Source organism: Rhinoderma darwinii, chromosome 6, assembly GCF_050947455.1.
Source record: "Rhinoderma darwinii isolate aRhiDar2 chromosome 6, aRhiDar2.hap1, whole genome shotgun sequence".
NCBI classification, from domain to species: Eukaryota; Metazoa; Chordata; class Amphibia; order Anura; family Rhinodermatidae; genus Rhinoderma; species Rhinoderma darwinii.
In genome coordinates this window covers 11,624,206-11,638,674 of record NC_134692.1, presented here as the reverse complement: position 1 = coordinate 11,638,674, position 14,469 = coordinate 11,624,206, and the positions used below count along the sequence as shown (strand labels likewise).

Genomic DNA, 14,469 nt, shown 5'->3' with positions numbered 1-14,469 from the left:
CAATGGAGCGTGTGAAGGGTCCATGACAAAATAGGAAATGTCCTATTCTTTTGTGCATCATCTCCATAGACTCTTGTCTGTGGGGGATGCGTGATAACGTGTCCCGCAGGGGGGCAGCACAGGAGCACCTCGGAGGGGAAAAACTAGTTTTTCACGTCCGAGGTTTCATACGCTCATGTGAATCTAGCCTAAGGGAGATTGAAGGGGACAGAGTTTTGTCTCTGGGGTTGTCTGCCATGGAGAATGTCTCAAGGTGACCAGGTGACGGAAAAAGCAGCTAATATGGCCGGCGTTGCTGGTACCTGTCAGACAGCTACTTTATTTTCCAGAAAACGAAGCCAGAAGACGTCTGGAATGGAATCGACATAAGTTTTCCAGAGATTTTTTTTATTTTTTGGCTGAAACAGGGGGCGCCCTCTGAGTGGTAGTGTCCTGTTTACTCTCTTGACATGTTTTGACACTTCTCACATGACATTATGGCTACAAGGCGACTTGTGGCCGCGCGACATAAGATCGCATTATCGCGATAAGAAACGTGGTTGTGTTGAGAACCCGCAAGTTACCGCAACCGCTGTCGGAAATCCAAACCTGCTGGATTTCACCGCGGCCACATTTACCGCTGCACATCAGAGGTTCGCTAGGCCGGTCATACACATTATATGGCCATTAGCTGAAGGCTATTTTTTCCATATCCCCAAAAGCATGCACGGCCAGAACGATGGGGGACTGTTGGTCTCCGCCCATACACATTAAACCATGAGTCCATCCTATAAATATCAATGGGTTAGGCCGACTAACATGTATTGCTAGCTTTAGTCTGCGGATTTCTGTGTGAATGCAGATTAGAATTTTCTACAACCTAGTGGAAGTGACGGCTTCATTCTCAGTCATGTCAGTGTCTTATATCACTGTCCGTAATCTTATGTGTTTTTACCAACTCCTCCGCTATATGAGCCCTTAGGATCACTAACATGACGCCCGCTCTTCTCTTCCAGGTGAAGTATTACAATGCTGAGTCTTACGAGGTGAACAGATTCAATGATGCAATAGTGAAGTACCAGGTAAGACGGAGCTTTTCCCCGCAGTCCACGTTCTACTGCTATATAATACAAGTCCCTTAATGGAATTCATTAATTATCAGATGTTCTGCATTACAGGGTGGTCCTGTAAAAGTACATAAAGCTTAAAGTGAATATCCACCCTTTTATCTAAAAAGGTTAAAAATTCTTGGTTGATTAATGTCTTCAAATATTTTAATAGCGGTCGGAGCAATGTTTTTCCTGATACAGAGCTCCAAATCTCCTGCAAAGATTTAAATTTAAAATAAAACATGCTAGTTACCAGCAGCCACCACTAGGGGGAGTTTAGGAACTTGCTACATACTTAACCCCTTAAAGACCAGGCCAAAAAAAAAATATTATTTTTTTGTCGCCATATTTTGAGAGCCATAACTTTTATTTTTCCATCAATTTAATGGTATGAGGGCTAATATTTTGCGTGGGCACCTGTAGTTTTCACCGATACCATTTTGGGGTATATGCGACTTTTTGATCACCTTTTATTCCATTTTTTTGGGGGTGCTAAGGTGACCAAAAAACAGCATGTTTATATATATATATATTTATATATTTATTTTTACGAGCATTCACAGAGCGGGTTAAACAACGCTATATTGTGATAGTTCAGACTTTTATGGACGCAGCGATACAAGTTACGTTAATTATTTATTTTTTTAACATTGTTTTAGGGAAAAAATTTGAAAATATTTATTTTTTTTGTTTTAACTTTTAATATATATATTTTTCTTTTTTTGGGAACATCCCCAAAAACTTTATTTAACTGAGACTTACATTTTTTATTAGTCCCCCTAGGCGACTTGAACCAGCGATCGTTGGATGCAAGTGCTTAAACCCCCCCCCCCCCCACCAATCGCTGAAACGAAGGACAGACTTACTCGGCAGAGCGTTGTGCCCCTTCGGCTGTGATATCGCGTCTACCCGTTTTGGCTCTTCTTGGAGAGGACGTTAGCTGAAGAAGAGCATATAGACTTCTATAGGGGTTATCGATATAGCATAGCTCAGGACACATCTTGTTGTGCACCTATACTCTGCCTCAATGCTAAGTGGACGGGTTGGAGGGGGCCCCCCGTTCGGGGGAAAGGTGCAGGTCCCTAGTGTGGTACCCTGGATATGCCATAAATGTCTGTGGTGACATAACCCCTTTAAGCTCCCCTAGTGGTGGCTGCAGGCAGTTAAAATGCTTTTGTACAACTTTGAAAACTTTTTTTTTTTTATAAATAAAACATTGTATCCGTGTGTTTGGTGCAACTTTGTTATTACATTTTATTTAAAATGTACTTTTTTGAGATACAGCTGCTTTGTATCCTGTATATAGAGCAGCTGTATCATGCGCTGAGTCCATCAGGTCCTGTGGGTCTCTGAGGCTGAGGATCGAGCGGTTACCGATCACATCTAAGTTAGGAACAGGACCCGCTAACCTGGTGGATTCAGGTTTCAGCGCATGATACAGCTGCTCTGTATACAGAATACAAAGCAGCTGTATCTCTATTAAAGTAAAAAGTAATTACAAAGTTGCACCAATCATAATGATACACGGTTTTATTTTTTAAAAAATCGATATATTTGTGCATAGCCTTTAAATCTATGTCTATCCAGGGAATTTGGAGCTCTTTATCAGAAAAACAGAGCTCTCACCGCTATAAAGATATATTAGGAACTTAATCCGCACAGAATTTGGGACCTTAAATTGCCTGATGATAAAAGTCAGACATTCACTTTAAGTTCTCACAATTCCTGATCTCTGCTGCGTCTTCTATTTTTAGTCCATGTTTTCTTGCAGATCTGTGCCCTAAACAAGTGTTTCCGGACTATAGGATGCCGGATTAAAGAAATGTTCTCATATTTGGTTTTACACCTAAGTCACGTTCTTTTCATCCTCGCAGGTGTCAGAGTGGAAAGTTAACGCAACGCTCGCCTTCCTAAATCAGACCCAGAACCTCATCATTGGGCTCGGGCTGCTGGCCGGGTCGCTGCTTTGTGCCTATTTTGTCACCGAGAACAAGTTTAAAGTAAGTTGACCTCAGATTTCGCTGCAGTTCAGTCTATTCTGCACAGATGAGCGTTGCTGACGTCACCTTCTTGCACTCGCAGGTGGGGGATTTTGTATTGTTTGGAACCTACATCATCCAGCTCTACACTCCTCTTAACTGGTTCGGCACCTACTACAGGTAAGTGATTTTTCTGGGTGTGGTATGGCCAATGTGAGCACTTATGTCCCTGCTGTAATATAAATGACCTCTCTATGTACTGACTTCCTACTGAGCTTGTGCTGATACACAAAGCCAAACTGAACAAGCAGAGCTGCAGTGTAAAGCATGGAAGAAGGGGGCAAAGGACCAGTCTTTTACCTCTGATGAGACAGGAGGTGGATTTCAGACTCCAATAGTCAATGCAGCGCAGCTGGATTCACTGATCAGCGTGGCCCTATTAGGGCTGAGTTAAAGAGCAGCGGACACTAAAGAAAATACATTATGTTACCAGGCGCCGTGACGTTAATATAAATGTAAAATAAACTTTACAGAGTTATTTAGTTGTGTATTTCATCGCTTCCCAGGATGATTCAGAATTCATTCATTGACATGGAGAACATGTTTGAGCTGTTCAGTGAAGACCAAGAGGTGAGTGAACCTTCATTCCTGTTCTTTGTGTCAGTTCAGATGCTCACATAGTTATTTAGTTACCTATAGATACATATTGCTACATAGTAAGTTTGCGAGAAAGCTACAGATCCATCTAGTTCACCCTATTGTCATGTAGTGTTGACCTAGTAGTAGCAAAAACAAACCTCCGCAATGGGAAAACATGTACAGAACTAAATACTTCTCACAGCTGAGGGTTTGGTACGATTGTACTCAGTCTAGACAATCCTCTGGACTCCAGACTGTTACAATGTATCAGTGCAGGTAAAATGTTTCAAACTCAGGACAGGGGAGAGATTTGTGCTGCTGATGTACTTGGCTCACAGAGGATTGTCCAGACTGGATACAATTGTAACAAAGCCTCAGCTGTGAGAAGTATTAGGTCTATACAGGTTTTCAATGTCTAGATGTAAACAAGAAATATTCCATTTGCTGCCAGCAAGCAGAGAAGCGTAGCTCAGCAAGCTCGACTGTTTCCTTACAACCAGCCATCAAGTAACTCAGTGGCCAGAGAGTAGCGACAGCGGGACAAGGTAAGACGGTAATCAGGGGACCCCATTTCAGAGATAGATGCGGGACCCACACCTATCGGACGTTTATGGAATATACACAGAATATGTTATAAATGTCATAAATCTCCAAGATGAGAATACCCCTGTAAATGTTATAAAATTCAGTTTTTCCTGCGACCACCACTAGGGGGAGCTTACTATATACTGTGTAATTATGGCGTATGCAGTATTTTCCTAAGCTCCACCTAGTGGTGGCTGCAGGAAAACAGAATTTTATCATTGAGCTCTGTCTATGCATTGGATATATTGAGAAATGAATCGGCGCAATATTTTGGACCAGTTTAGATTAAATAAAATACTAAATGATGTTGAGAGCCGGTCGAACAAGACCTATGGCTTTCCTTATAAAAAGATGGCGCAGTTATTCAGTAGGAAATGATTTTTTTGCCTCTTCCTGATCAGTTTGCTCCTCTATTCCTAATCTGCAGGTGAAGGATTTGGTGAACGCCCCGGGGCTGAAGTTCCGCTTGGGAAAGATTGAATTTGAGAATGTCTATTTCAGCTACACAGACGGGTATGGGGGTCTATGGGGGGGGGGTCACATTGGCCATATTTCTTTTATATTTAGATTTTAACATACAGTAAAATTCTTGTAATAGACCCGATGTGCCGGGGTATCAAATATTATGGATTATCGAAAAGAAAAAAAGTTCAAAGCAAGTGAATCCGATGTAAGACACGGACATACGATCTGCCGCTGGATCTTTAGTAAATGAATGTCTCATAATTGGTTATTTCCGTTGATCTTGGGAGTCCAAATTATTTTGGATTATCAGAATTTCTGGATTATTGGATGCCAGATTACATTAATTACTGTATATATTGGGCTGGGTTGTTTAACCCCTTAAAGAGAACCTTTCATCTCCCCATACATGTGCAGCGCACACACTCTCTCTCTCCTCACTTTTGCTGGAACACTGTTCATATCTGATTGGACAGTGTCACAGCCATAGTAACACGCCCCCTTGACAGTACACGCCCCCTTGACTGTTCAGGGGGTTATTTAAATATCGGGCGCCAAATATAATGGCACCGATATCTAAATAACGGAGGGAGGTAGACATTTTTTTTTTTAAAGTGCCCCGGGTTTGTGCAGCCCTCCCCATTACATGCTGCACTCCGCTTCACATGTATGGGTGGGAAGGGGTGAAAGGTTCTCTTTAAGGACTGAGCCTATTTTGGCATTCAGGACCGCAGGGATGTTTTAGTTTTTCCGTCGATGAAGCGTCTCAGCTGTTTTTTTGCACAACGAGTTGTATTTTTCCATAGCACTATTTTGGGGTACATATAATTTATTGGGTAACTTTTTTTTTATTTAAGGGAGTGGGGGAAAAATTCTGCCGTTGTGTTTTTTTTTTTCTTTTATAATCACACTGCACTGCGGTATGAATAATTTTATTAAGGCCTGTTCACATGAGCGTCACCCTTCCTTTCATGGGTTCCATTAGACCTTTCCGTCGGAGGAACACCTGAACGGAAACCATTCCGTTTGCATTACTATTGATTTCGTAGACTACGCTATTGTTTCCACTAAAAAAAACGGAAACAAACAAACGGAAGCGTTACCACTGAAATCAATGATCGTGCAAGTCTGGAAGTTAGGGCTGGAATCCGTGCCAAAAAATGGCTGAAATCGCCCCCCATTGATTTCAATGGGAGGCATAGGCGGTTTTTTCCTGAGTGGCTTGTAGTCACTTGCTGGGGAAAAAATGCGGTTTGTTCTTTCTTGTCGCGGTTTCCGCCTCTGACTTCAATCAATGGGAGGCAGAAAAACCTAGTGCTAGTTTGAGCGTTTTTTGCCCGCGGTCCTTGCATTACCTTCAATAGGTGCGCACGAAAAATGACGCGAAAAAACTTGTAAAGCGAAACGCAGGCAATTCAAAATCTTCCTCAAAATTCCTGAAGGAAGAACTCAGTGTGAACAGGGCCTTGGAGATCTGCTGCATGTGTTTTATAACTTTGTATCATTATAACATTGTCTGTTACTTTATTCATCTGCATTGTTTCCTTTTCTTCATTGGAGGAGGGAGATTCTCCGTGACGTCTCGTTCACCGTGATGCCGGGGCAGACAGTCGCACTGGTGAGACGCTCACTGAATTTTCTAACGTTTGGATTTTCCACAGAGGGATTTGCTTTTAATCCTGTTTTCCGTATTGCGGGCACGATAGCGGGTTCTGTGTATAAATCCATTATTGTCCAGACCCGTGTGATCTCCAGCGTTCCTTACAGTAATTGTTTTGCATGAAGGAGAGATACGACCTTCAACAAATATAAAGACGGAAATGTATTAATACTGTCTGAAAGTTAGATAGGAAAAAAACTAGACCAGAGCGACAGAAACTGCGCCAAATTTATCACAGTGACGCACGCTGTATGATAAACTTGGCGCGTCTTGCTAGACATGTTAGACAACTTTCTCTTCCTTTACACCGCCTCTTGGCCGGCGTACTCCTTAGCCACACCCCTTTTTCTAGACCCATAACTATGGAGGCACATAGAACTGCGTAGGAGCTGTATACACAAAACAACACGGCAACAACTCAATTCTATTACAATGCAAAGAACTATTGACAATGGGCAAAATAACATTCAGTGGAGGTGATTTATTAAATCTGATATTGCCCATAGCAACCTATAGGACGGCAGCTGTCATGTCTGTAGTGATGGGTTACTATGGTCAATCCAGTCTATCTGGTTAATGCAACAGCCACTGCTTTGTGACAGTACAAGGTAATGAGGTGTCGGAGCATGAAGATTTCAACTAAATCCTGTGTTTTCTTCACCAGGTTGGACCTTCGGGTGCTGGAAAAAGCACCGTCATGCGACTGCTCTTCCGTTTCTATGATGTCAAAGGCGGCAGCATCCGGATAGACGGGCAGGACATCTCCACAGTGAGAGCCAAGCTAGAGTCTTCACTGATCTATCTATCTATCTATCTCATATCTATCTCATATCTATCTCATATCTATCTCATATCTATCTCATATCTATCTCATATCTATCTATCTCATATCTATCTATCTCATATCTATCTATCTCATATCTATCTATCTCATATCTATCTCATATCTATCTCATATCTATCTCATATCTATCTATCTCATCTATCTATCTCATATCTATCTCATATCTATCTATCTATCTCATATCTATCTATCTAAATGTTTCATATCTTTCTGTTTCCCTCGCAGGTCTTGCAGGCTTCATTGCGCTCCCATATTGGTGTGGTTCCCCAGGACACCGTATTGTTTAATGACACCATCCGCAACAATATCCGCTATGGAAGAGTGAACGCTACAGATGAAGAGGTGGAGCAGGCAGCACTGGCAGCTGATATTCACGAGCGCATCTGTACTTTCCGTGATGGTGAGTGATCGATTATAGACTTTAATCACGGGTGAGCTCTAGGCTTTGTGGTTATAGAGCCAACGGTCTAATGTCTATGGGGTCGTCCCAAAGGTCTAATGTCTATGGGGTCGTCCCAAAGGTCTAATGTCTATGGGGTCGTCCCAAAGGTCTAATGTCTATGGGGTCGTCCCAAAGGTCTAATGTCTATGGGGTCGTCCCAAAGGTCTAATGTCTATGGGGTCGTCCCAAGGGTCTAATGTCTATGCTGTCGTCCCAAAGGTCTAATGTCTATGGGGTCGTCCCAAAGGTCTAATGTCTATGGGGTCGTCCCAAAGGTCTAATGTCTATGGGGTCGTCCCAAAGGTCTAATGTCTATGCTGTCGTCCCAAAGGTCTAATGTCTATGGGGTCGTCCCAAAGGTCTAATGTCTATGGGGTCGTCCCAAAGGTCTAATGTCTATGGGGTCGTCCCAAAGGTCTAATGTCTATGGGGTCGTCCCAAAGGTCTAATGTCTATGGGGTCGTCCCAAAGGTCTAATGTCTATGGGGTCGTCCCAAAGGTCTAATGTCTATGGGGTCGTCCCAAAGGTCTAATGTCTATGGGGTCGTCCCAAAGGTCTAATGTCTATGGGGTCGTCCCAAAGGTCTAATGTCTATGGGGTCGTCCCAAAGGTCTAATGTCTATGGGGTCGTCCCAAAGGTCTAATGTCTATGGGGTCGTCCCAAAGGTCTAATGTCTATGGGGTCGTGCCAACGGTCTAATGTCTATGGGGTTGTGCCAACAGTCTAATGCCTATGGGGACATCCCAACTGCCTATGGTGACCTCCCAACGGTCTAATGTCTATGGGAACATCCTATTTATTTAATCACCACGAGGACAATCCGACGGTCTTCCAACATATTTTAAAGAGGGCTATAAAGATTTGACAGGAGATAAGCGGACCCAAGCTGCTTATCTCCAAGCTTAAAGTTATTTATTGTGTAGTCGGGGCTTGGTCTGTATCCTATCTATGGCCAGCTTTATACTTGCAGTTACAACTTTTTTTTTACATAATGTTTCTACATTTGCAGGTTACGACACACAAGTTGGGGAACGAGGTCTAAAACTGAGCGGCGGAGAAAAGCAGCGAGTCGCCATTGCGCGAACCATTCTTAAAGCCCCACAGATCGTTCTTCTAGACGAGGTAAATCTAAACGTTTCTAACTGAAACTCTTATATGGTATACTGAGCTACTAACCAGATGTTGGTTTCCATGTTTGCCCATGATGTTTATGATCCAATGCTTTATTTAACCCTTCACCAGTATTTCACCGATGGTCCCACCAGGCATTTTTGCAGCACGAGAGCACCAAAAACCACCCCCTATACGATCTATTTTTGTGTTTTTCTCTTCCTAGGCCACATCTGCCCTGGACACAGAGACTGAGCGCAACATCCAGGCATCTCTAGCCAAGGTTTGCGCTAACCGGACTACAGTTGTAATTGCCCATAGGTAAGACCATAGCGTGATCTTAAGGTCTGTGTCTCAGGGTGGACAATAAAACTGCTGCATGTATTTCTTAAGAAATCTCATATCATACCATTGTTGTACCGCAGCTGTGTCCCACGCTGCAGATATGAAGATGGTCACAGGGTGGTCCCACTGCTGGGACCCCCAGAAATCAGATGTAACCTGAATGGGAACCTGGCAGCAAGTGTGTCACATGATAGACATAGATTCATGATGGGAGGTGGGGGGTTCTCTCGCTTTAAGGCATCATTCACACCACCCGTTTGCAGAACGGAAAAAATGGATCCTAGTGGCTTCCATGTGCTGTCAGCTTTTTTTGCAGACCCCTACATTAGAATGGGTGAGATGAATCGCAAACATAGACCAGAATAGGACATGTTCTATCATTTGGGCGGAATGGACACACATCCGCAAAATAAAGTGTGTATGGTTCAGTATGGTATCCGCAAAAAAAAAACACGGATAGGACACTGAAGAAAACAACGGCCGTGTGCATGAATCCTGATTGAGTTGGGGGAGGACCTCTGGGTGGCCGGGTCACAGTGATATAATCTGCATTAGAACTAATATGGCTGACAGTGATGGCTGTCAGATAGCTACTTCCTGTCATAGAAATTGAAGGAAGGAGAAGTCTGGAGCAAAAACAGCTGAGCTTAGAAGAGAAAAAGACTGCACAGAGTGGAGTCAGGAGCACAAGACTGTTTTAATTTAGGCTGTAGGTCCTGAAAACACTCCAGGAAACCGGATTCACTGTGTTAGGCCTCATGCACACGACCGTATTTTTTCCCACCCGTAAATACTGGCGTAAATACGGGTCCGGTGTCACATGTATTCGACCCGTTTTGCACCAGTATTTACGGACCAGTGCCCGTAAATATGGGTCCGGTGTCACCCGTATTCCACCCGTATTTACGGGCACGTTTTTGGTGGCAAAATAGCACTGCACTAATCGGCAGCCCCTTCTCTCTATCAGTGCAGGATAGAGAGAAGGGACAGCCCTTTCTGTAATAAAAGTTAAAGAAATTCATACTTACCCGGCCGTTGTCTTGGTGACGCGTCCCTCTCTTCACATCCAGCCCGACATCCCTGGATGACGCGGCAGTCCATGTGACCGCTGCAGCCTGTGATTGACCTGTGATTGGCTGCAGCCTGTGATTGACCTGTGATTGGCTGCAGCGGTCACATGGGCTGAAACGTCATCCAGGGACAGCCAGGACGTCGGGCCGGATGTCGAGAGGGACGCGTCACCAAGGCAACGGCCGGGAGACCGGACTGGAGGAAGCAGGAAGTTCTCGGTAAGTATGAACGTCTTTTATTTTTTACAGGTTGCTCTTTATTCTGATCGGTAGTCACTGTCCAGGGTGCTGAAAGAGTTACTGCCGATCAGTTAACTCTTTCAGCTCCCTGGACAGTGACTATTTACTGACGTCGCTTAGCAACGCTGCCGTAATGACGGGTGCACACATGTAGTTACCCGTCATTACGGGAGCTCCATAGACTTCTATGGGCTGTCCGTGCCGTTATTACGGCCTGAAATAGGACATGTTCTATCTTTTTCAACGGCACGGGCACCTTCCCGTAAGAAAACGGGAAGGCACCCGTCGCCAATAGAAGTCTATGAGCCCGTTATTACGGGTCGTAATTACGACCCGTAATAACGGGAGTTTTTACGGTCGTGTGCATGAGGCCTTATGCCTAGTGCTGGGCTCAAGGGGGCGGAGCATGACATAGCGGTTCTCTCCTCAGTGTTCTGCGAATCCCTGTGTCATGCTCCGCCCCTTCAGGTGCTGAACTAGGCATGAAACGGTATATACGTTTTTATATGGATTGTTCCTGTAAGGTGATAGGCTTAGACCTGTAGCCTATTTTGGGAATATGGACATGCTTATTGAACGCCCCGCTGCTATGCATTGTCTGTTACGATACCAAGATTATACCGCAGCTTCATTGACCCACATTATAAAATGTTTTCTATTTCTATCTTATTTCTAAAATATTATTTGCAGGCTCTCCACAGTGATCAACGCAGACCAGATCCTGGTGCTGAAGGAAGGGCAGATCGTGGAAAGGGGAAGGTAAATGCACTTGGTGTCTCTCGTAGCCGTGTCAAGGCGCTAATGATTATCTCCGTTTTCTGAAATGATTGGTTCCGACTGATCTTTTCTTCCCGCTCTCACTTGCAGCTTCCCCTCCCTCCCCCTCCCTCACAGCGACACAGAACCAGGAAGTAAAACTTTTTTATCCTGATTCCCAACTTCAAATTAGTTCTGTACCCCAAATTTTTGAGCCTGACGTCCTTTAACCCCTTCCCGTCGTAAACAACTTTCAGATTTTCATTTTCGTTTTTTCCTCCCCACCTTCCAGAAGCCATAACGTCTTTATTTTTCCATCGACATAGTACTATGAGGGCTTGATTTTTGCGGGACGAGTTGTAGTTTTTCGTAACACCATTTATTTTGCCGTATAATGTACTAGGAAACGGGAAAAAAATTATTTGTGGGGTAGAAAATGAAAAAAACAGCGATTCCTCCATGGTTTTTTGCGCGCTGTTTTTTACGGAATTTACTGTGCAATTAAAACAACATGTTAACTTTATACTGCGGGTCAATACGATTACGGCGATACCAAATATATATGTTTTTTTCTATATTTTACTACTTTTACATGTAAAAACCTAAGTGTAAAAAAGAAAATGTATTTTGTGTCGCCAAATTCTGAGAGCCGTAACTTTTTTATTTTTCTGTCGATCAAGCGGTATGAGGGCTTATTTTTTGCGGCATAAGCTGTCGTTTTTAATAATACAATTTTGGTGTAAATATGACGGTTTGATCACTTTTTATTTCATTTTTTGTGGGAAATTAGGTGACCAAAAAATAGACATTCTGGCGTTTACAATTTATTTTTTTTACGGCGTTCACGTGCGGGTTACATAACGATATATTATAATAGTTCAGACTTTTACGGACGCGGCGATACCAATTATGTTAATTTATTTCTTTTTTTGACTATGCTCTAGGTAGAAAATGGGAAAAGGGGGTTTTTTTGAACTTTTAATATATATATATATATATATATATATATATATATATATATTTTTTTTTTTACACCCAAAAACTTTATTTAACTTTTTTTTATTAGCCCCCCTAGGGGACTTCAACCAGCGATCGTTAGATCGCTTGCACGATATACTGCAATACTAATGTATTGCAGTATATCGTGATTCCGACAGGCACCTATTAAGCCCTGCCGGAGGCAAGGCTTAATAGGTGTACAAAGATGGCGGACTTGAGGGCGTTCATTAAGCCCCCAGGCAGCCATAGCAACCATCGCCCCCCCCCCCCGCGCGATTGCTTTACAGGGGGGGCGCGATGAGCTGTTAGAGGGGGTCGTCCCCCTCTTTCTGACGATTTAAATGCTGCGGTCAGTATTGACCGCGGAATTTAACGAGTTAAACTAGTGGGATCGCGCTAGAGTGTGATGCCGCTAGTTACTCTGAAGTGTCGGCTGTAACATACAGCCGACACCGTCCTCGTATGGATTGAGCTCACTGCATGAGCCCGCTCCATACTTCCCCTATCCAACTTTGGCGTATGGATACGTCAAATGTCGGGAAGGGGTTAAAAGCTTAGATTCTGGGCTTTAATATGATACCAAGAATAGATTCTTCACACGCATCCTTGGCAGTAAAATGGTTAAAGAGTACGTATACTTTTGCAGACAATGGTTTCTCGTGTGCAGACCTACAGTGTGCGTCTCCATGGTTACAGACTACAAACAAGCCCTGCGTAGTCTGATTCCGCAGTCACACTACTTTCCATCTGTCCCCTACTCATCGCTACTTTGGAAGAATCAAACTGCACAAAGGTTTTGTTTGTAGTCTGAAAACAGAGACACATAGATCTGCATTAGAGCTGTGGACACAAAACGGTAGGTGTTTTTTAAACACAACTATTTACAAAGATGCTTCATCTTTTATTTTCAATACATTGGAGCAATAAAAACTGTTGCAGAAGTATACATACCCTTTTGTCAGTGATCACTATGATTGGCATCAGTTATGAAAAATATGAATACAGTGGTTGGATTTGGAACAAATGGACCGGCGTATTGAAGAGAACGATGCCTTATTGTCACTTCCCGTTACTTTCAGGCACGAGGAGTTGCTCGCCAAGGAAAGCGTCTACGCTGGAATGTGGCAGAAGCAGCAAAGCGGCAACGAGTCGTCATCTGACTCCGAGTCTGAGAGAAAAGACCGCGTGTCGGAGAAACTACAGCAGCCAAAACCAGCGCTCCGGAAACCTCATTAGACCGGGGAGATGTCACTCATCCGGTGCCCCGGCCATGGACAATGCCGGCGGCTGCAACAGAATAGTTTCCCCTCCTCAGCGTTCTGGGGGATTAGATCCTGCAGTGACCTGATCGCCTCTTATCAGAGGAGGCAGAATGTGGCCACCCGGGAACAAACCCTCCGAAGACACAACCTCCGTGACTGCCGCATTATAGAATCTCTCAGGTTTTGGCCATAGAACTTTAATAAGCCGCGTTGCACTAAAAGAGACACTAAACCTAAATTTCACCTCTCTCTATTTTGCTGTGCAGTTGAATGTAATCTATTGTCCTCTGTTATCAGCCATTTGCGGCTGCAGAGAGACGGACTGTAGAGTTTTTCAATGGAATGACTGACAGGAAGTGTAGAAAAATCCCCCCCCCCATCACCAATTTTATATTTTTCTGAAAACCTCCAGACACTTCTATGTCTATATATTATCTGCTAATCTTATAATGCGCCACTCTTGTAGGACGACACGATTAGTGGCCCTTTTAAAGAGGCTCTGTCACCAGATTTTGCAACCCCTATCTGCTATTGCATGTGATCGGCGCTGCAATGTAGATTACAGTAACGTTTTTATTTTTAAAAAACGAGCATTTTTGGCCAAGTTATGACCATTTTTGTATTTATGCAAATGAGGCTTGCAAAAGTACAACTGGGTGTGTTGAAAAGTAAAAGTACAACTGGGCGTGTTGAAAAGTAAAAGTCCAAGTGGGCGTGTTTAAAGTAAAAGTACAACTGGGCGTGTATTATGTGCGTACATCGGGGCGTTTTTAATACTTTTACTAGCTGGGCGTTAGGAATGGGAGTGTATGATTCTGACGAATCAGCATCATCCAGTTCTGTTCGTTAACACCCAGCTTCTGGCAGTGCAGACACACAGCGTGTTCTCGAGAGATCACACTGTGACGTCACTTCCTGCCCCAGGTCCTGCATCGTGTCGGCACCAGAGGCTACAGTTGATTCTGCAGCAGCATCAGTGTTTGCAG

At 43.6% G+C, this 14,469-nt stretch overlaps 1 protein-coding gene across 1 annotated transcript in view; it reads left to right on the top strand.

The window, feature by feature from the left end:
- Positions 1–14,469, top strand: part of ABCB6 (ATP binding cassette subfamily B member 6 (LAN blood group)) — a 38,506-nt gene extending 24,037 nt beyond the window's left edge. Inside the window, exons 9-20 of the mRNA XM_075829127.1 lie at positions 996–1,061; positions 2,963–3,088; positions 3,171–3,247; positions 3,634–3,697; positions 4,719–4,804; positions 6,314–6,371; positions 7,078–7,182; positions 7,483–7,657; positions 8,711–8,823; positions 9,038–9,132; positions 11,157–11,225; positions 13,301–14,469. Of these exons, the coding sequence (XP_075685242.1) occupies positions 996–1,061; positions 2,963–3,088; positions 3,171–3,247; positions 3,634–3,697; positions 4,719–4,804; positions 6,314–6,371; positions 7,078–7,182; positions 7,483–7,657; positions 8,711–8,823; positions 9,038–9,132; positions 11,157–11,225; positions 13,301–13,457 (1,191 nt within the window). The 3' untranslated portion in view covers positions 13,458–14,469. The remainder of the gene's footprint in view (positions 1–995; positions 1,062–2,962; positions 3,089–3,170; positions 3,248–3,633; positions 3,698–4,718; positions 4,805–6,313; positions 6,372–7,077; positions 7,183–7,482; positions 7,658–8,710; positions 8,824–9,037; positions 9,133–11,156; positions 11,226–13,300) is intronic.